Source organism: Taudactylus pleione, unplaced genomic scaffold (assembly GCF_031769625.1).
Source record: "Taudactylus pleione unplaced genomic scaffold, aTauple2 ptg001781l, whole genome shotgun sequence".
Classification (NCBI taxonomy): Eukaryota; Metazoa; Chordata; class Amphibia; order Anura; family Myobatrachidae; genus Taudactylus; species Taudactylus pleione.
The window spans coordinates 180,855-202,656 of record NW_028286178.1 but is presented as its reverse complement, the minus strand read 5'-3'; the positions used below and the strand labels follow the sequence as shown (position 1 = coordinate 202,656).

General features: G+C 43.3%; 1 protein-coding gene across 2 annotated transcripts in view; it reads right to left on the bottom strand.

Moving 5' to 3' along the window:
- Positions 1-11,978: 11,978 nt before the first annotated feature.
- The window catches only part of LOC148436362 (uncharacterized), a 98,154-nt gene continuing 88,330 nt past the window's right edge, over positions 11,979-21,802 (bottom strand). Inside the window, exons 5-6 of one of the 2 annotated variants that reach the window (XM_088464978.1) lie at positions 17,341-17,689; positions 11,979-14,860 (exon numbers count right to left, since the gene is read on the bottom strand). In XM_088464978.1, coding sequence (XP_088321104.1) covers positions 13,617-14,860; positions 17,341-17,689 — 1,593 coding nt within the window. In that variant the 3' untranslated portion in view covers positions 11,979-13,616. The remainder of the gene's footprint in view (positions 14,861-17,340; positions 17,690-21,802) is intronic. The other variant, XM_088464979.1, reaches the window with a different exon arrangement.

Genomic DNA, 21,802 nt, shown 5'->3' with positions numbered 1-21,802 from the left:
CTGCAGTAATAACAGACCACGTCGTTGTTATATAGGGGATACATTATATGTATATCAGTCATACACAGAGAAGATAAATACATTATTATACTATTAGATATCGTCACCACTCTCTGCAGTAATAACAGACCACGTCATTGTTATATAGGGGATACATTTTATGTATATCAGTCATACACAGAGAAGATAAATACATTATTATACTATTAGATATCAGCACCACTCTCTGCAGTAATAACAGACCACGTCGTTGTTATATAGGGGATACATTTTATGTATATCAGTCATACACAGAGAAGATAAATACATTATTATACTATTAGATATCAGCACCACTCTCTGCAGTAATAACAGACCACGTCATTGTTATATAGGGGATACATTTTATGTATATCAGTCATACACAGAGAAGATAAATACATTATTATTTGAAAAAAATACATTCTATTAGGGAAACTAATGAGTAGTATCCAGCTTTTGCTGCTTTGGAATGCTGGGTTAATGGTGATGCACTAAGTATTGGTTGGAGGTGGTTAGAAAAACAAAATAAAAATATTCACTTTCTTGCAATTTAATTTAAAAAAATTCCTTTTTAGGGAGATTATCTTTGGCCTTTTTAGGAGAAATAAGGAAACTAATGATATTTTTTTGAAAAAAAAAACCAAGGTATTGTGTGGGCACTGTATAAATAATACAAAGCAGAGACAATTATTGTCATCACCACTGTAACTCTGTATTATCTAGCAAATGACACCATAGTCAGGCCAACGTCCAGGGTTCCTACTCTATGAAATACTCTGCTTACCCCATTAATATGAAGGTAAGATGTGGTCACCTCCCAGATACAGAGGATAACATCTAGGTAATGGCTGGTGTGTGACCCCTCTGTATACAGTAATGACAGTAATAGTGTCACACAGCCGGTACCATGTATATGGGTAACACCATCCATAGATGTTTCTTTTCTGTTACTGCATAACTAATTACTGACACTGAAATGTAATCACCCCAAATAGTGTCAGAATAGGTTCCGCAGTGAAGGGGGTAAAGGATGGAGCATGTGTGTAATTACAGGAACCATCTTGGGTTAGTGGGTGCTGCAGGGTCTATTTTCCCACCGGTAAGAGGACTAGACTATTGCACATGCTTAGAGCTGGTGCAGGTCAATCCTCAGCCTATGCTGTGACTGGAACCTATTTTGTACCTTCCAGGCTGTATTACTGCAGAAAAGCAGATGTGCAAGGACATGAATAGCAAATATGGAATCCCCCAATGATCCCCATGATGCCTGAATATTTGTGTAAGAAAACCATCCTCACCTGCTCACACATTTCAACCATTATGGTCTTCCCAATGTTGGTTGAAATGCGTCGGCAGGTGAGGGTGGTTCTCTTTCACAACAAGCTGGCTGGGAGAGGCAGCATAGTATAACTGAAGTCCCAGGATGTAACGGTGCTGGTTTATGTGTTTTCTGCGCTCACAACAGCCTAAATCTGGTAGACTGAGATTCAAAGACTAATTATATGCTGTAATTGTGTTTTGAATATTTTTTGTGCTATTAGTATGATTTTTGTGCTTTTGACAATAAAACGGTAATGCATGAGATGGACTCTATTTTCCTGTTTCTCCCAGACATCTCAATTTTTGAAACATTTAATGTGTGATGACACATTTTTGGAGTCTTGGGGCCAAATGTAATAGGGTGAGAGTTTAGAAAAGTGAGAGTTTCTGACACTTTTTAAACTTTGCCAATGCAATAGTGTCCAAAAACAAAGTAACAGAGCACACTTGCATGTTTATTTAGACTTAAAAAACTCTCACAATTTGAAATCTCATCCAGATGTTTTCCCATTTTGAAGATAAAACTCAATGTGAGAGTTTACTGCTAAACTCTCACATTTTCTAAACTCTCACCCTATTACATTTGGCCCTTGATCTGAGAGGTGGGATGGAGCTGGGAAAGTTACATATTATACATCACTATCACTCAGAATTTATTTTTTATTATAAGTGGACAATTCTAACATCACTGTCATACACACATTAGTTCTTCAGGAGATTGCCCCCTAGCACCAGCAGGTAGCCACATGCAGCAAGCCTCTGCTGGAAGGCAGGGGAGTAATATCATTTATCAGTAACATGCATACGGTTAGCTGGCCCTTGCTACTGCATCACTGAGGCCGATATCAGGGCTGGATGATGGAGGACACAATGGAGGCTGTGATGGACACACAGTATTTCTACCCATGTACAGTATGAATGGATCACTTTCTGCATAAATAATCCCAAGGCTTAACAGGTGGCAGCCCCATCACATTACAGCAGCCATCACCTGCTCATACCTCACTCTGCATAAAGGGTCATCCCAAGACTTACAGGGGGCGGCCCCATCACATTACAGCAGCCATCACCTGCTCATACCTCACTCTCTGCATAAAGGGTCATCCCAAGACTTACAGGGGGCGGCCCCATCACATTACAGCAGCCATCACCTGCTCATACCTCACTCTCTGCATAAAGGGTCATTCCAAGACTTACAGGTGGTGGCCCCTTCACATTACAGCAGCCATCACCTGCTCATACCTCACTTTCTAAATAAAGGGTCATCACAAGACTTACAGGGGGCGGCCTCATCACATTACAGCAGCCATCACCTGCTCATACCTCACTCTCTGCATAAAGGGTCATCCCAAGACTTACAGGGGGCGGCCCCATCACATTACAGCAGCCATCACCTGCTCATACCTCACTCTCTGCATAAAGAGTCATCCCAAGACTTACAGGGGGCGGCCCCGTCACATTACAGCAGCCATCACCTGCTCATACCTCACTCTGCATAAAGGGTCATCCCAAGACTTACAGGGGGCGGCCCCATCACATTACAGCAGCCATCACCTCATACCTCACTCTGCATAAAGGGTCATCCCAAGACTTGCAGGGGGCGGCCCCGTCACATTACAGCAGCCATCACCTGCTCATACCTCACTCTGCATAAAGGGTCATCCCAATACTTACAGGGGGCGGCCCCATCACATTACAGCAGCCATCACCTGCTCATACCTTACTCTCTGCATAAAGGGTCATCCCAATACTTACAGGGAGCAGCCCCATCACATTACAGCAGCCATCACCTGCTCATACCTTACTCTCTGCATAAAGGGTCATCCTGACTTACAGGGGGCGGCCCCATCACATTACAGCAGCCATCACCTGCTCATACCTCACTTTCTAAATAAAGGGTCAACCCAAGACTTACAGGGGGCGGCCCCATCACATTACAGCAGCCATCACCTGCTCATACCTCACTCTCTACATAAAGGGTCATCCCAAGACTTACAGGGGGCGGCCCCATCACATTACAGCAGCCATCACCTGCTCATACCTCACTCTGTGCATAAAGGGTCATCCCAAGACTTACAGGGGGCGGCCCCATCACATTACAGTAGCCGTCACCTGCTCATAGCTCACTATCTGCATAAAGGGTCATCCCAAGACTTAAAGGGGGCGGCCCCATCACATTACAGCAGCCATAACCTGCTCATACCTCACTCTCTGCATAAAGGGTCATCCCAAGACTTACAGGGGGCGGCCCCATCACATTACAGCAGCCATCACCTGCTCATACCTCACTCTCTGCATAAAGGGTCATCCTGACTTACAGGGGGCGGCCCCATCACATTACAGCAGCCATCACCTACTCATACCTCACTCTCTGCATACAGGGTCATCCCAAGACTTACAGGGGGCGGCCCCATTACATTACAGCAGCCATCACCTGCTCATACCTCACTCTCTGCATAAAGGGTCATCCCAAGTCTTACAGGGGGCGGCCCCATCACATTACAGCAGCCATCACCTGCTCATACCCCACCCTCTGCATAAAGGGTCATCCCAAGACTTACAGGGGGCGGCCCCATCACATTACAGCAGCCTTCACCTGCTCATACCTCACTCTGCATAAAGGGTCATCCTAAGTCGTACAGGGGGCGGCCCCGTCGCATTACAGCAGCCATCACTTGCTCAGACCTCACTTTTTGAAGATTGGGAGTCTATTCCTCATTGGGCTTCTCCCTGAAGTTGTCGGCTTCACATGACCCCACAGAACAGGGTATCAAGCTATGTCCGTTGAGCATAGAGACAGCCAATCCAAAATTTATACAACAGTAACATGAGTTACGTCATATCACACATCTCATTCCATCACACTGATGATGACAGATTACCTTAGACAAGTGGATGCTAAATACTATCCAGCATGGCCTCTATCTACCAGTAATACTGTTCCCATATCAATGATGCCTGGGTGACAATCCATAGAGTCATCTATGTGACTATTGGCAGATACTACGATGGAGGAAGGTGGCAGCGATGGAGGTCAGTACACAGCAGATAGACTTAAGCTAGGAAATTGTTTATAAAACCGGTAGAAGCAGGTACAGAATAATGCAGGGGTAATGCAATACTCAGCAGGTACAGGATACAGTGATAACCAGTTACAACTAGGAGCATGTAATGGTTATGCTAGTACCTGTAGTGCGCCTATGTTCACACACAGTGGGGGCAGTGGGATGTATGTATTATACAGAGGTGACAGTGGTATTTGGAGTCTCTGTGGGGCCTCTATATGCTGAGAGGAGAATGACGCGCAGGGAATCAAGCATGCACAGTAGTGCACTTGGCAGTTTGGAGGTAGCGGCTTCAGGTCCTAGTGCCCATAGGATAAGGGAGACAGAGTGCAGACCACGCTCTGTGAAATTGGTATCATACAATACAGATACCAGATGGCTCAGCAGGGAAGAAACTCTAAACAGGTTTTACACCCCTAAAGATACAATATGGAGGGTTACAGTACATTACTCTACTGCTCTCCCAAATACATAGTTACTTTGTAAAATAGACATCACGGAGATTTACCATTCTGTACCAATGCACCCACATCACAGACACCAACTATGCTGCTACTGGATGGAGCTCCTATACAAATAGGCCATTATAATTATCTGATCAGATGCCCCGTACACATTGTCACAGTGATGGAAGCAGCCATTACTCTGTCAGTAATGGAGCCAATGCATAGTCTATCTAGCTGACATTCTCACGGCACCCTCATACACTCATACCCAGTGCTCGAAGTGGGGGTATGGAAATTTCAGTTGAACCCCCCCAAACTTTAGGTATTTTGATAATGGAAATTAGCCTCTGCTTCCTTTTCAATCCCCTTCACCTCTCACTGCCTGCTTTCCTCTCCCACCCCCTTCACCTCTCACTGCCTACTTCCCTCTCCCACCCACCTGCACCTCCCACTGCCTACTTCCCTCTCCCACCCCTTCACGTCTCACTGCCTACTTCCCTCTCCCACCCCCCCTGCTTCTCTAACTGCCTACTTCCCTTTAACACCCCCTGTACCTGACACTACCTGCTTCCCTCTTTCAACCTAACACTTCACAGTGCTCACATTACCTCACCCCAGTACCTCTCAGTCCATCTGCACTAACAGAGACTGGCTGCATCTGTTCCCCATCCCCCCGGCTGGCGGTGGGCTCTCCACGGATGGCTCGGCACCAAGCAGGGGCATTTCTTTGATCAGCACTGGCTGAGACCAGCTGCTTCTCCCCATCTTCTGGCAGGGAGTGGGCTCTGTGGTGGAACGGGACCCAGCAGGAACACACACACATCTTTGATCGACACTTGGACCGAGTATTGAATCCCCAGTGCCAGGGTATGAGGGCAGATGCAGTGACAGTTTAAACTTTGTGCTGGCCATGAACCAATCAAAGGCGAGTACCGGCAGCCAATCAGAAGCAGCTGCGCAACTGCTTCTGATTGCTGGACCACAAGCCGTGATTGGCTAGCGGCCGGCGCCGAATTTAAAAGGCCATCGCTGACTTCTCTTTTTGATTGGCTGACGGTCCGCGTCAGTCTGGGAATTCCCCTCAGGCTCTCCAGGGAAGGTCTCAGGGAGCAGCAGAGGTGCTGGAACCCCTCACACAATATAAATGAGAGGCAGATAGATTTAGTTCCAGTCTGATATACTTTTGGCATCTCCCACTAAAGCTGCAATTTATGCATCTATAAGGCCACAAACTACAGCAAGATACAGAGCTGCACATAATGAGCTTATCAGATGGCATTCCCAAATACTGACCTCCTTCTCTACTGCAACTTGCTGTATATTCTCTGGCTTAGACATGGCCTCAGCCACTGTTAGATCATTTGGGTCTGCTCTCTTGTCTTACTCATACAGGGCTTCGCCATAGAATCAGAATGACCTCTGCCTTATTAGAGTATATTGCTTTCATACTCATTTGCCATAAGTGCTCTTCCTTGTGTGATTAACCTGCTATTTTCCCTTTTATTCCATTCATATTCAGCCACAGACATTAGATGGTCTCACCGATGATATCTCAGCAGTGCCGGCTTTACATTCAGCCACAGACATTAGATGGTGTCAACGATGATATCTCAGGAGTGCCGGGCTTTACATTCAGCCACAGACATTAGATGGTCTCACCGATGATATCTCAGCAGTGCCAGCTTTACATTCAGCCACAGACATTAGATGGTCTCACCGATGATATCTCAGCAGTGCCAGCTTTACATTCAGCCACAGACTTTAGCTGGTGTCACCGATGATATCTCAGCAATGCCGGCTTTACATTCAGCCACAGACATTAGATGGTGTCACCGATGATATCTCAGCAGTGCCGGCTTTACATTCAGCCACAGACATTAGATGGTGTCACCGATGATATCTCAGCAGTGCCGGATTTACACCTGCAGACACGATTGTAGCATCATTTCTGGGGATGTAACGCTGACACTGTAACAATGCTATAGTCACATTATTGGCATGTCAGCATGGCGTGTTACACCTAACCTGATGTGACCATACACTAGGGTTACGGGAAACCATCGCACCTTGCTCTGTCTTGCCCTGGCCATCACCACACAGGGGTAGACTGAAAATCAGAATAATCATCTATAACTGGAGTTTGCAATATATTACATCCATATGAGTTTCTTCCTTCAGGAGATATCATGTTGTGTCAAGCAGCAAATTAATTCATATTATACAAAGTTGATGGTCCAGTGTGGGCAAAAGGGCTCAAATAAGGGGAGACTAAGCCTGTTAGGAGGATGGCGGCGCGCTGGAGCGCAGCAGTTATGGATACACACACTGTCAGGCATAGAAGTTCAAGCAGCTTACTTTTCATGTTGCTGTTGGTTGGTGCATTTTGGAGGAGATGGGCTGCAATCGTGTATCCCCGGGAAGAGCTGTTGTGGTTGCGATGCTGTAGCAGGATGCCGGGTGGTATGGTGCTGGAGGTGGAGTGGAAGTGTGCTTGGGACCCGAAGTGGGGACTGCCGGGATGGCTGACCCTGCCCCTAGAGGCCTGGAAGTCAGGGAGGAAGTGTGCTCGGGACTCCGAGTGGGGGCTGCTGGGATGGATGACCCCGCTGATGCTGTCGCTGCCCCAGGAGGTGAAGTGCTGCACCTGTCCCGGGAGCAGGCTGCTAAGCAGACATGGCAGCGGCTAGCTCCTGGTGCTGGTGGAGAGAATTATAGCCACAACAGTGGTAGAAATGAGCACAGATCATGGTACGGGGGTCACAGTTGGTGGCCTAGTATGGCAAGTGCTTATAGTTGGAAGCGTCATCCATTTGAGGGAAAGGTGGCAGAAGCGGGGGAAGAGGGCTGGAGTTATAATCAAACTGCAGCTCTGCCCCCTAAATCCCCCTTTATCCAGTTTATTTTTAGCAAATGTTCAGTCTCTTCCCAGTAACTGGATGATATACAAGTGGATCTAGCAAGCAAATTTAAGGAACTGCTGCACCATAATCTTTACTGAGACTTGGTTAAACAGTTTGGTCCCGGATTCCGCTATATGTCTTGTAGGTTATTATTTAGGGAAGACTGGACTGAGGCTTCAGGTAAGCTCAGAGGTGGCAGACTCTGTATATATGTGAACAATAAGTGGTGTTCTAATGCTACGTTTATTGAGTTTCTGTTCAGCGGATTTAGAATACCTGTTGTTTAAATGCAGGCCATTTTATTTGCCCAGGTAATTTGCAATTGTTATAGTGATAGCTGTCTATATTCCCCCACAGGTAAATGTGGGACGCGCACTGGACACTTTATATGATGTTTTAACCAAATTGCAATCTACTTATGTAAATGGTATATTTATTGTGGCAGGTGATTTTAACCAGGCTGATTTAAAAGTGGTACTGCCAAAGTTTTTTAAGAATGTTATGGTTCCGACTCGGGGGGCAAATACTTTGGATCAAGTCTATACAAATCTTAAAATGGCCTATGAGACTGTTGTGTGTCCCCATATTGGAAAATCAGACCTTGTCTCCTTATTCATGATACCTTTATATAAGCCCTTGGTCAGACGTGTTAGGCCTATTAGATCTGTTTTAGTTTGGCCAGATGGAGCAACTGAGAGGTTACAGGACCACCTAGCATTTACAAATTGGGAAATGTTAATTGAGGATTCCATGGTAGAAGTGTCTATAAACCTTGATCTTCTGACCATTATGGTCTTGGGCTATTTTAGCAGCTGTGTTGAGAGTGTGACATTAAGGAAAACGTTTAGGGTATTCCCAAATGAGAAACCATGGCTAAATAGTGAGGTACGTTCCTTATTTAAAGCTCAAGATAGAGCCTTTAAATCTAGTAATAAGGAACTGTATACAAAGGCGAGGTCTGACTTGAGGAGAGGTATTAAAAGGGCCAAAATAGAGTATTCAACTAGGATGGAGAATAAATGTAATCAGTGTAAAGACCCCAAGAGTATGTGGCAGGGTCTACGTGATATCACGGATTATAAAACTAAAGCGAATGAGTTATGTGATGTTAGCAGTGCTTTGGTGGAAAACCTGAATATATTTTATTCTAGGTTCGACAAGGAAAATGTGTCTGAAATTATGGTCCCGGAAATGCAACCTAAGGAGTTACCCTTAGTGTTAGATGAATACGGAAGTGTTTGCATAGGGTAACCCCGGGTAAAGCTGCAGGTCCAGATGGGACTCAGGGGAGGGTTTTAAAAGATTGTTGTAATGAGTTAGGGGGGACTTTTACGTTAATATATAATGTGTCCCTTGCATATTGCCAAGTCCCAAAATGTTTTAAAGAAACAACCATTGTTCCTGTCCCAAAAAAAGGTGTGCCTAAATGTCTAAATGACTATCGCCCGATTGCTTTTACTTCCATTGTTATGAAATGTTTTTCAGCGTTTAGTGCTGAAAAATATTAAATCCCCCTTTGCTGCTGGATTTGATCCTTGTCAATTTGCTCATAGGGTAAATCGTTCTACAGACGATGCTGTTATAACAGTTTTACACACGGTGCAGACTCACTTAGAGCAAAAGAGGTCTTATGTTAGAGTTTTATTTGTCGATTTTAGTTCTGCTTTTAATATTATTATTCCGGCATCTTTGGTTTCAAAGCTTTATCAGTTAGGATTAAATGGGTATATGTGCAATTGGGTTTTTAATTTTTTGACAGATAGGCCTCAATGGTTAAGTTAGGGGGATGTGTTTCTGGGGAAGTTTTGTTGAAAACCGGTGCCCCACAGGGGTGCGTATTGAGCCCTCTATTATATTCTCTATTTACTTATGATTGCGTTTCAACTTCACAGTCTGTTAAGATTGTGAAGTTTGCTGATGACATTGTCATTGTGGGTCTGATAGGATATGAGGGGGAGGAAGCCTATCGATATGAGGTGCAAAGATTGCTTGAATGGAGTAAGGATAATTGTTTACTCCTAAATAGAAAAACTAAAGAAATGGTAATTGATTTCAGTAGGGTGGATTGTGGACTCAAATTACCAGTGATTTTGGATGATATGGTCATTGAGGAGGTGGATTCCTTTAAATTTCTGGGAGTTCATGACTCTAAGGACCTGATCTGGTCTCTGAACTCTACATTTGTGGTAAAATAGGCACAGCAACACCTTTTTTTTCTGCGGAGCCTGAGGGCAGCTTGTCTGAGTACGGAGACGCTCTTAAGCTTTTTTCGGTGTATAATAGAGTATCCTGCTTTATGGGATTATTACATGGTTTGGAAATTGTACTTCTGCTGATCGGGGTTCTCCTGAACGTGTGGTCAAGACTGCTAGCAAAATAATAGGTGTAAAACTACCCCAAATTCTAGTTCTCTATGAGAGTATTAAAGCGGACTAGAAGCATCTAAGCTGATCCTAGTCATCCCAACTACATGGTTTTTGAAAGATTACCATGAAATGTACGCTTTAGGAGTGTGCGCACACATACAAAGCGGTTATATAATGACTTCTTTCCATGTCGCTGTTCTCTATTGAACTGTCACAATGCACTGACCTGAGTATTATGTAAATGTTTTACTGGTTTGTTTTATAAGCTGAAGTGTTTGTAATTTACATTTCGTTGACATTCTAACATGTTTTGTTTTGTTGTTGATGACAATAAAGTCTGTATTGTATTGTATAACTGCAGAATAGATACAGTATTCATATGAGGAGTATAATAAGACAAACATTGTACAAAATGTTATACTCTGGCTAATATGTCTGTACTGTAAAAGGAATCAGATGATATTCTCTATGAAAGCTCTGTTTTGGCATCACCAATGATTGTGATATAAATAGACATAAGAGTACAGAGAATAAAACGCTGATAAATATTGAGGAATTTAGAAGAAATAATTTATTATCTCAATATATAACAATATACAAGTGAGAAAGACACGTATATATACACATAAATATGAGTAATTAATGATAGGGCCGTATGGCTCAGAATTTCCTTATTACACACACTTCATTCTATAGTCACATTTCTAATTATTTATTTTAATATCTCACTGACTGTATATAATCTATACATGTTATAGCTAACAATAAGTTATATATTATACATGTGCACCAATGACAGACAACCTCTTCTACTTCTTCCTTGGTGTTAGCAGAACTAGGCAGTGACCCTCCTGATGAGTAGAGGAGACCATTGGGAGAGGCTGAGAGAGGAGGTTACAGAGAGTAGATTGGAGACATGAGGTGATTGGGGACTGTCAGTAGTGATACTGATATCACCCATGATGATGATGGTGGAGATGTCTGAGGATAGGAAGTGAGGGAGCCAGGTAGAAATATGTAACAGAAATTGTTGGGGTGGCCCAGGTGGGTGATAGACAGCAACACGCAGAGAGAAAGGGGTGACAGTCCTGATAGAATGTACAAATGATGTAATGTGAGTGATGGTACCTGTGGGAGATCTGTGTATGTGATAGATTGGGACAGTAATATTCCTACCCCACCTCCTTTACTATTACCAGGCCTGGGGGTGTGTGACGTGTAGGTCACTGTGTGACAGTGCTGCAGGGGGAGGGAGTGTCTGATTGTGTGACAGTGCTGCAGGGGAGGGAGTGTCTGATTGTGTGACAGTGCTGCAGGGGAGGGAGTGTCTGATTGTGTGACAGTGCTGCAGGGGAGGGAGTGTCTGATTGTGTGACAGTGCTGCAGGGGGAGGGAGTGTCTGATTGTGTGACAGTGCTGCAGGGGGAGGGAGTGTCTGATTGTGACAGTGCTGCAGGGGGAGGGAGTGTCTGATTGTGTGACAGTGCTGCAGGGGAGGGAGGGAGTGTCTGATTGTGTGACAGTGCTGCAGGGGAGGGAGGGAGTGTCTGATTGTGTGACAGTGCTGCAGGGGAGGGAGTGTCTGATTGTGTGACAGTGCTGCAGGGGAGGGAGTGTCTGATTGTGTGACAGTGCTGCAGGGGAGGGAGTGTCTGATTGTGTGACAGTGCTGCAGGGGAGGGAGTGTCTGATTGTGTGACAGTGCTGCAGGGGAGGGAGTGTCTGATTGTGTGACAGTGCTGCAGGGGAGGGAGTGTCTGATTGTGTGACAGTGCTGCAGGGGAGGGAGTGTCTGATTGTGTGACAGTGCTGCAGGGGAGGGAGTGACTGATTGTGTGACAGTGCTGCAGGGGAGGGAGTGTCTGATTGTGTGACAGTGCTGCAGGGGAGGGAGTGACTGATTGTGTGACAGTGCTGCAGGGGAGGGAGTGTCTGATTGTGTGACAGTGCTGCAGGGGAGGGAGTGTCTGATTGTGACAGTGCTGCAGGGGAGGGAGTGTCTGATTGTGTGACAGTGCTGCAGGGGAGGGAGTGTCTGATTGTGTGAGCCATGTTTCTGTTATCGCCAGAAGGTTGAGGTTCTATGAGATAAAGGTCGTGGATGGATGTAAATTTGTTGCAGACAGAGCAGCATTCCATAAGGCACATTATAGTGACTGGGAGGGTGATGGGAGAAACATGATGTTTATGAGGTTTGCTGGATTTATATTCTGTTATGAGTGGGGCCTGGATTTTGAGATAGGTCACCAGCTAAAAGAATCAGGAGAAAGAATTATAGTTGTAGGTGTATGAAATATTTTTATGGCAACAGGTTAAAGATGTTTGTCAGTTAATTCAGTGTATATAGATAACAAGAAATCTCATGTGTGTACATAAGAGAAGAGTAGATTCATTTGGCGGCAATGTGTAAAGAGGGGTTAGATACAGGGAGAGTGATGGATGTAATAGCCTTAGAGAAGATACCATGGAGTGATATAGGAAAAAGCTCATGTGTGTATATAAGAGGGGAGTAGAGTAATGAGGTTGCAATGTGTACAGAGGGGTGACATACAGGGAGAGTGATGGATGTAATAGCCTTAGAGAAGATACCATGGAGTGATATAGGAAAAAGCTCATGTGTGTATATAAGAGGGGAGTAGAGTAATGAGGAGGCAATGTGTACAGAGGGGTGACATACAGGGAGAGTGATGGATGTAATAGCCTTAGAGAAGATACCATGGAGTGATATAGGAAAAATCAATTTTTTAACACATGTTGATTTTGGATTAAAAGTTGAAATTTGTAGGACAGTACAATACTAAATGTCAAGTTTGATTATGAAATTACCTGATCACAGATGGTTTTCAATGTTTGTTGCCCTTTTTTAACTGTTTAGAAAACCCACTTAGTTATTGCACACTTTGTGTATTACCACAGTTAGTTGCCCCCTCAGCTAGTTGCCCCCTAAGACTGAATGGTAAGATATAGTCTGGCTGATAAGACACAGGCCTACATCTGAGCCAATTGGTCAGTGGAATGAAATGCAGAGTGATGAGAGGACATACATAGCACTGTGTGTGTGTTTGTGAGTATATAACAGGCAGTGTGCTACTATAATCTATGCTTCACTGATCCCCATCACACACAGGTAATGACAATTACAGCAACTCATTACATCACACGTATAACATCAGATGGAAGATGTGATGTTCTCCATAATGGACTGACATTGGCAATTTGTCACCACATGGATCTCTTGGCTAAAATTCAAGGAGACTGAGGACTACTTGCTTTTGATTAGCAATACAAAAGACATCTTTCCCTTCCTGTTCCCTTCAGTTGTCCATGACTGTGTAATATATACTTTCCTTTTATTAAGGTTGATTGTTGTGTGGGAAAAGTACCAATGTTTGTCCACGGATGGCACTGTGCATTGTCCATTCTGCTATTACTGGTACTCAAAACACAACAGAGTAGCCAAAAGATTTGAAGCATTCGAATTGCTTAAAGTATTGTGTTTTATGTCTTAAGCTCATGTTTTTTATGTATTATTTGATGTGTAACAAGATTTGATTTCTGTGTAAAACATTTCCCACACTCAGAGCATGGAAATGGTTTCTCACCTGTGTGACGTCTCTGATGTTTAATAAGAACTGATTTTCTGGTAAAACATTTCCCACACTCAGAGCATGTAAATGGCTTCTCACCTGTGTGACTTCTCTGATGTATAACAAGTTCTGATTTCTGTGAAAAACATTTCCCACACTCAGAGCATGGAAATGGTTTCTCACCTGTGTGACGTCTCTGATGTGCAACAAGTTCTGATTTCTGTGTAAAGCATTTCCCACACTCAGAGCATGGAAATGGTTTCTCACCTGTGTGATTTCTCTGATGTCTTACAAGATTTGATTTATGTGTAAAATATTTTCCACAGTTAGAGCAAGGAAATGGTTTCTCACCTGTGTGATGTCTCTGATGTCTAAGTAGACTTGATTTTCTTGTAAAACATTTTCCACACTGAGAGCATGAAATTGGTTTCTCACCTGTGTGACTTCTCTGATGTATAACAAGAAGTGATTTTCTGGTAAAACATTTCCCACACTCAGAGCATGTAAATGGTTTCTCACCTGTGTGAATTCTTTGATGTATAAAAAGTTCTGATTTCTGTGTAAAACATTTCCCACACTCAGAGCATGGAAATGGTTTCTCACCCATGTGACATCTTTGATGTCTAACAAGATATGTTTTGTCTTTGAAGCATTTCTCACAAACAGAGCATGAAAACGGTTTTTCACTTGTATGACGTCTCAGATGTATAACAAGAGCTGATTTATAGACAAAACATTTCCCACACACAGAGCATGGAAATGGCCTCTCACCTGTGTGACTTCTCTGATGTGTAACAAGATCTGATTTATAGATGAAACATTTCCCACACTCAGAGCATGTATGGGGCTTTGTACTGGTCTTAGTTGGTTGGTCATTAATGACTTTTGTGTACTGTTGGGCATCTATAGAACAGGAAAATATTGTATCTACTGCAGGAGCTGTAATAGGTGTACCGCTATCTGAGGTATCAGGAGAACATTCCCCATAATCAGAGGGATCAGATGACACATGTGCAATGTGAGGTGCTGGATGTATAATTGTGGTGTTAGGGGTTTGTCCTAGAGAATCTCGGGTGATGTTGTGATCTTCTATGTCACCATCTGTAGATAAGATGAGATGTCCCTCTGAGATCTTCCTTCTGTTACATCCATCTGCTGGGAATAAAATAAATATATGATAAAAGTAATGTTTCCCTGTACCAGGGATAGTTTTCCCAATAGAGACTACAGGTCCCCAAATTAGCAACAAATGGGGAAGTTCCGTTGTGTCATGGTACAATGTATAATGGTCACATATTATGCTATGTTATAATTATCACAGCGTTTACATGTTTATTCTAATACAAAACATAAAGACAATTGTTGTCGGCATTGGCGTCACCACTACAAACCTGGGTACATCTAGCAATCCAAGCACAAGGACTTCAGCAAAACATTTAAGCTTGCAGCCCAGTATCAAGGTTCCTGCAAGTATCTATATTGTACATACATCAAACACCATTAGACTTCTGGTAACATGTGCTCACCTCCCAGATCCAGAGGCTAACGCCTAAACAAGCATATGGTAGTGAGACACACCCAAAACAGCCTCATATCGGCTTGATTGACAGCATTCAGGTCTTTTGGCACAATTTTCAAACAAAATAAAATAGGCCAGTCCTGGATGTTACCCATACGTTACATGGTACCAGCCGCGTGGCAATAGGTTTTTGTTTCACAATTAGATCCTGTAGCTGGGAGGCAAGGATGACTACAAGTAACTACAAGTTAGTGGTGTATGAAGGATCATTCATAGAGTAGGAATTTACAGGAAATTAGGAACTCCTGACGCCAGGCTGCAAGCTTAAATGTTTTGAGCAAAATATGAACAAATCCCTATACTGTCCTTTGCTGGATACACACAGATTGTCAGCGGAGGTGACAAGCCCCAAAGTGCCAGATGTCCTTGTTCCTCCAAGTGATCATAGAATTTTTTTGGGCTTGAACACTCCTAGGGATTGTTACTGTCAGCAACCGCCTGTTACTGACTCCTCCCAATGCCTCCTGAGTGGTGTTGGCTAATTGCCTCTGATCTCTCACTGTGGACCAGTCTGCACAGGGTATCTAGCAGAGAGACTGAGCTTGGAGACAATGGGCTCAAACCAGAACAGCTGGGAGTAGTGTTTGGTGCTACTCTGGTAGTCATAGGATACGAGCAGATGCAGGTGTCTAAAGCAATTAGATATTTATTGCTCATAGAATATGTCTATACAAAGACAGTTACTCCAAAGCATACAGTGTGTTACACAGGTTCTCTCCTTTCAGATAGTCAGAGGGTATACACCTTACAGAGCCACATCAGTTCTTTACATACAGATAATGTATATAACACAGCGGGGGTCCAGCCCAAACCTCTCTACATAAGTTATCACATCAGGAAACCAAAATTAAATATAATTTCAATATCACAGTAACAGGATAATTACATTCCTCCTGTGATAAGCCTGACACTTATTACAGTATATTTAGTCATCATGAAGGAATACAAAATTATTGTGACTTAAACACGACGTGTTACATGACTGGTCTCCTTAGTACGGAAGGCATGAACAGGAAACTCCAATATGCAGGAAGACCAAAAGACAAAGGCGTCACTAGGGCAAATGGACAATATGGGTAACCCAGGCGCAGACTGTTTGTTTTAATAATTTACTTGCGCTGGTGAGAATATCTCATATACTATAGATATAATGTGTTCTGACATATTAGACCAGGCCTGGCCAACCTGTGGCTCTCCAGCTGCTGTAAAACTACAAGTCCCAGCATGACCTGCCGCAGCTTGGCTATTAGGAAATGCTAAAACTGTGGCAGGGCATGCTGGGATGTGTAGTTACACAACAGCTGGAGGGTCACAGGTTGGCCAGGCCTTTACTAGACCATGAAAGCTGAAGGCACGTGAACAAGACACTGCTGCCTCCAGGCTTACAGGAAAGATGTGCAATATCCATGGGATGTACGGAGAGAGAAGCTGGGAATGCGCAGAGGTCGCCATTTTGGGGAATATTTACATGAAATATTTTTGTTATTGCAAATTTCCATTAAGAAAAAGCAGGAGAGCAGTGTGGGCGGAAATTATTGCATCCCAAAGACGTGTTCCCCACCCTCATGGTGATCCCTTCAGCGTACAGAAATGTCTACTAGTCCTTCTTATTAGGAAGTGAGCACAAATATTCAGTATATTATCCTATGTAGTATCAGTAGGCCAGGCCAAGCTTTGGCTGAGCGTGTAGAATAAGGGATTGTTGTGGCAGGGCTGTAGCAGGGCACGGTTGCGTCCTGTGCCGGCCCCACCCATTGAGCATGCAAAGTAATTACATTACATGGAAGAGACGTGACCCGCTGCTTCAGTAAGTGCAACAAATGGCTGCATATACTGGCCAGGATGCTCATCTGAAGCTTCCACAGGATGATCCCCGGGTACTGCAGCAGCAATCCTGGCTGCAGGCATACTGCTAGCCAGGAGCAAGGGCCGGTGGGGGGCGTTAAAAGTGCTGCCCACAGAGCCTCTGCAACCAGTTGCCCATAGCTAGTTACGGCCCTGTGTTGTAATGCAAGGAGTATGTGACTCTTTTCTGTAATAAGTCTTTATTACTCACCTGTGCTGATATCTGTAGGGATTTCCTCCTCCTTACACTGCTGACCACTCCTCACGTACATCTTTTCTTCTCCGTCTAAATCTTCTGCTTTTATATTAGTCACACACATCTCATCTTCTCCCTCTATATCTTCTGTCTTAATTTCAGTCACATACGTCTCTTCTCCTCCCTCTGTATCTTCTGCCTTCATATCAGTCACATACGTCTCTTCTTTTCTCTCTATATCTTCTGCCTTCATATCAGTCACAAAAGTCTCGACTTCTCCCTCTATATCTTCAGCCTTATTATCAGTCACATATGTCTCTTCTCTCTCTATATCTTCAGCCTTAATATTAGTCGCAACATCAACCTAAAAAAATTACAAAACACAAATATATAAAATACATCCTTCTAGAAAGGATCCCTACTGTGGAAGCAACAAACTTGTGGTAAAACACGTCCTACACCATTATTTATACGTATTTTTATTAATTAGACTGGATGTCATCAGCTGGATCACCTTAAAAGAGCTCAATCAACTCCATAAGGGTGAGGGATAATATAGTGTATTTCCTTCATATATATTATGGCAAATGTAATAAAGGCTGCGTACCAAATGATTCTATATTTATAGCCTGTAGTAATGTATTTCCAAATATCTCCTAGTATCCCTTTTAGTACTCCACAGGAATGTATATGATGAGTACACACAAACTATAGGGACTTCCTCAGGAGTGACCACTCCTGAGAAACGCATTTCATCCTATAGGGACTTTCTCAGCAGTGAACCCTCCTGAGGAAGTCCCTATAGGACAAAACGTGTTGAGGCCAGCTGACCCAGGCTCTCTATTTGTGGACATTAGTACCTAAGAGGACTGGGTACCATTCTAAAAGATAAGCACACTTTTTATCTTTTCTTTGTTTCCAAAGTCGTCTTCCTGTGTTATTGTAGCCAAATAAAACCTATGTTAAAAAATGTAATGATGGGTGATCATTTGTATTTGATTTGAAGCTTGTGTGTACTCATATACATTGCTTGCCTGTGTCCACTCTACTCTGTGTTTGTCTGTGTAAATCAGCACCTGCATATATAGCAATCCCCAGTACATGCCTGTGTCCACTTCTCTCTGTGTCCCTCTGTGCAAATCAGCACCTGCATCTGTTGCTGTTCCCAGTACATTTCCCTGTGTGTTCTAGCAAGCCTGCGACTAGGATTTTTGACACTCTCAAGTCCACCTCCATTGTTTACATACAATTCATTTAATATAGTTCTGGTCTTTCTGCCACTCCCAGGTACCTGTCCAGAGGGCCGCAACCTGCCTGCTTGGTGCAGCAAAACCCAAATCTCGATTGGAGGGGTCACTGGTGAAGACCACCAAGTGGGTTAGACTCCGCGCCTCTGAGCAGTTCTAGCCAAAGCTGGGTTTGGTTGCAATAGGGAGACCTAGTTGTTCCCTAGTCACCCTAACCCCCTGGCTCACTGTCCTTCACAGAGGAACGCTTGCAGTTTATCCATAAGGCTGAGGGGGAAGACACGGAACATGGTAACAGGCTCACTCCGGCTCCAGTTTATACATAAGGCTGAGGGGACGGAACATGGTAACAGGATCACCCAGGCTTCAGTTTATACATAAGGCTGAGGGGGAAGACACCGAACATGGTAACAGGATCACCCCAGCTTCAGTTTATACATAAGGCTGAGGGGGAAGACACGGAACATGGTAACAGGCTCACTCTGGCTCCAGTTTATACATAAGGCTGAGGTGGTAGACACTGAACATAGTAACAGGATCACCCCAGCTTTAGTTTATACATAGGGCTGAGGGGGAAGACACGTAAATAAAGATTATAAAGTGAGAGAACCAGAAACGCTCTGTGATCTAAACATTCTCTAGAGGAGAAACCACAAAACTCTAACAGAGGCCTCTGGGCAACCGGGCTAATCGGCAGGTTAGACGCTATGTGGGCACAGTGGTGGAAGGCTGCAGCAATGGCTGTGACAGCCATGCTGATATGCTGTGTGGACTACTGACTGTGGGTGAGCCCCAGGTAAAGGTGGGCTGTGAGTGTGTGGGGGGGGAGGGGGGTGACGAGATTGGGCAGAATGGTGTATATGTGGTTGGCTTAGATTGTCACCAGGATTTTAAAGTCCTGGTTGGATAAAGTCATTGGTCGGTCAGAAGAGAACATCTCTGAATTTTCTGAGGAGGGTTCATATAGGCTTCATTGAACATAGTTTATGAAGGACCTTCAGTATGGAGGGTAAGTAAAATAGCAGTAAGGAAGGGAACAACGTTGGGGAGCAAGATTGTATAATATTCCGCAATAAAGCCACCAGAGCTGGATAACTTACCATGTAAAGATGAATTTTAAAGATAACATTCACCTGTTCAGAGATGTCCGAAATCATCATCTCCAGCTTAGAGGAAGAAAGCTTTGCTAGGCACGGATCCGGCAATCATTTGTAATGTAATGCAAAGGCGTTCAGACCAGAATACATATTACATAATAGGACTGATATTCTGCGGCTATGGAAGACGCTGTGACCGGCAATCTGATGCAATGCAGGTTAGACAAAGAAACAGAAAAGGGGATGTTCCAAAACACACTAAATTGTATCTGCAGCAATACTTTAAAACTATATGGCAATAGAAAATCAGAGATATATGTTGCATGCATTTGCCAATACATGGTAAGCCACCAGGCCAACTTCACGGCTTCTCTGACACTGGTGGTCCCTACACTGCCTGATAACAGTACTCACTCTGGACTATGTCATTTTCTATTGTAAGGCCTCATGATAAAGGCACATACAGAAATACATCCAAATTGAGAGCTAGCTTACCTGGGAGTCACCCCTGGGACCTACAATAAGCACTACAAGTACCAGCATGCCCGCCAAGTGCAATACTTTTCAGGTGCATGAAAAAAGAATAGGTTTGAAGTATTGTTGCAGGTACAGCTTAGTGTGCTGGGGGACATCCCCCGTTCTGTTTTTTGTTTAGTATAACCCCTCCCGTTCATGCACCTGAAGAGTATTGCCAAATTGATTTCAGCAGCTTCCACTTTGTTTGCAATGCAGGTTAGATAAGATAGTGAGAAGCTTGCCAGCCTGGCATCCACAGCGGGTGAACTTGTGTACGGAGACAAACAGGAACCACTGTGCATATAGCTTCCACTAGTAACTTTCTAGGTGTCGCTCTGAGCTGTAAGTGCCTATATTGGGTTTGATGAGTCCAACACTTCTCTACAATAAACACATTATCATTCCTCCAGTCACTTACAATATACACAGTGTTATTATCCATATATTCTCCTCTCTTTCCACTTATTACATATTATACTTATCATCCCTCCAGTCACTTACTATATACAGTGTTATTATCCATATATTCTCCTCTCTCCCATCTCCATCCACTTATTACATATTATACTTATCATCCCTCCAGTCACTTACTATATACACAGTGTTATTGCCCATATATTCCCCTCTCCATCCACTTATTACATATTATACTTATCATCCCTCCAGTCACTTACTATATACAGTGTTATTATCCATATATTCTCCTCTCTCCCATCTCCATCCACTTATTACATATTATACTTATCATCCCTCCAGTCACTTACTATATACACAGTGTTATTATCCATATAGTCTCCTCTCTCTCCACTTATTACATATTATACTTATTATTCCTCCAGTCACTTACTATATACACAGTGTTATTATCCATATATTCTCCTCTCTCTCCACTTATTACATATTATACTTATCATTCCTCCAGTCACTTACTATATACAGTGTTATTATCCATATATTCTCCTCTCTCTCCACTTATTACATATTATACTTATTATTCCTCCAGTCACTTACTATATACACAGTGTTATTATCCATATATTCCCCTCTCTCTCCACTTATTACATATTATACTTATCATTCTTCCAGTCACTTAATATATACACAGTGTTACTGCCCATATATTCCCGTCTCCATCCACTTATTACATATTATACTTATTATTCATCCAGTCACTTACTATATTATATATAGTGTTGTTGCCCATATATTCCCCTCTCCATCCACTTATTACATATTATACATATCATCTCTCCAGCCACTTACTATGTACACAGTGTTATTCTCCATATATTCCCCTCTCTCTCCACATATTACATATTATACATATCATACCTCCTGCCAGTTACTATATACACAGTGTTATTCTCCATATATTCCCCTCTCTCTCCACTTATTACATATTATACATATCATACCTCCTGCCAGTTACTATATACACAGTGTTATTACCCATATATTCCCCTCTCTCTCCACTTATTACATATTATAATTATTCCTCCAGTCACTTACTATATACACAGTGTTATTGCTCATATATTACTAGCGTTCCCGCTAGGGTGTTTTAGCAGGGCACCGCGTCCTGCCCTATTTCTAAAGGGCAGAAAGCACCCTGCCCTC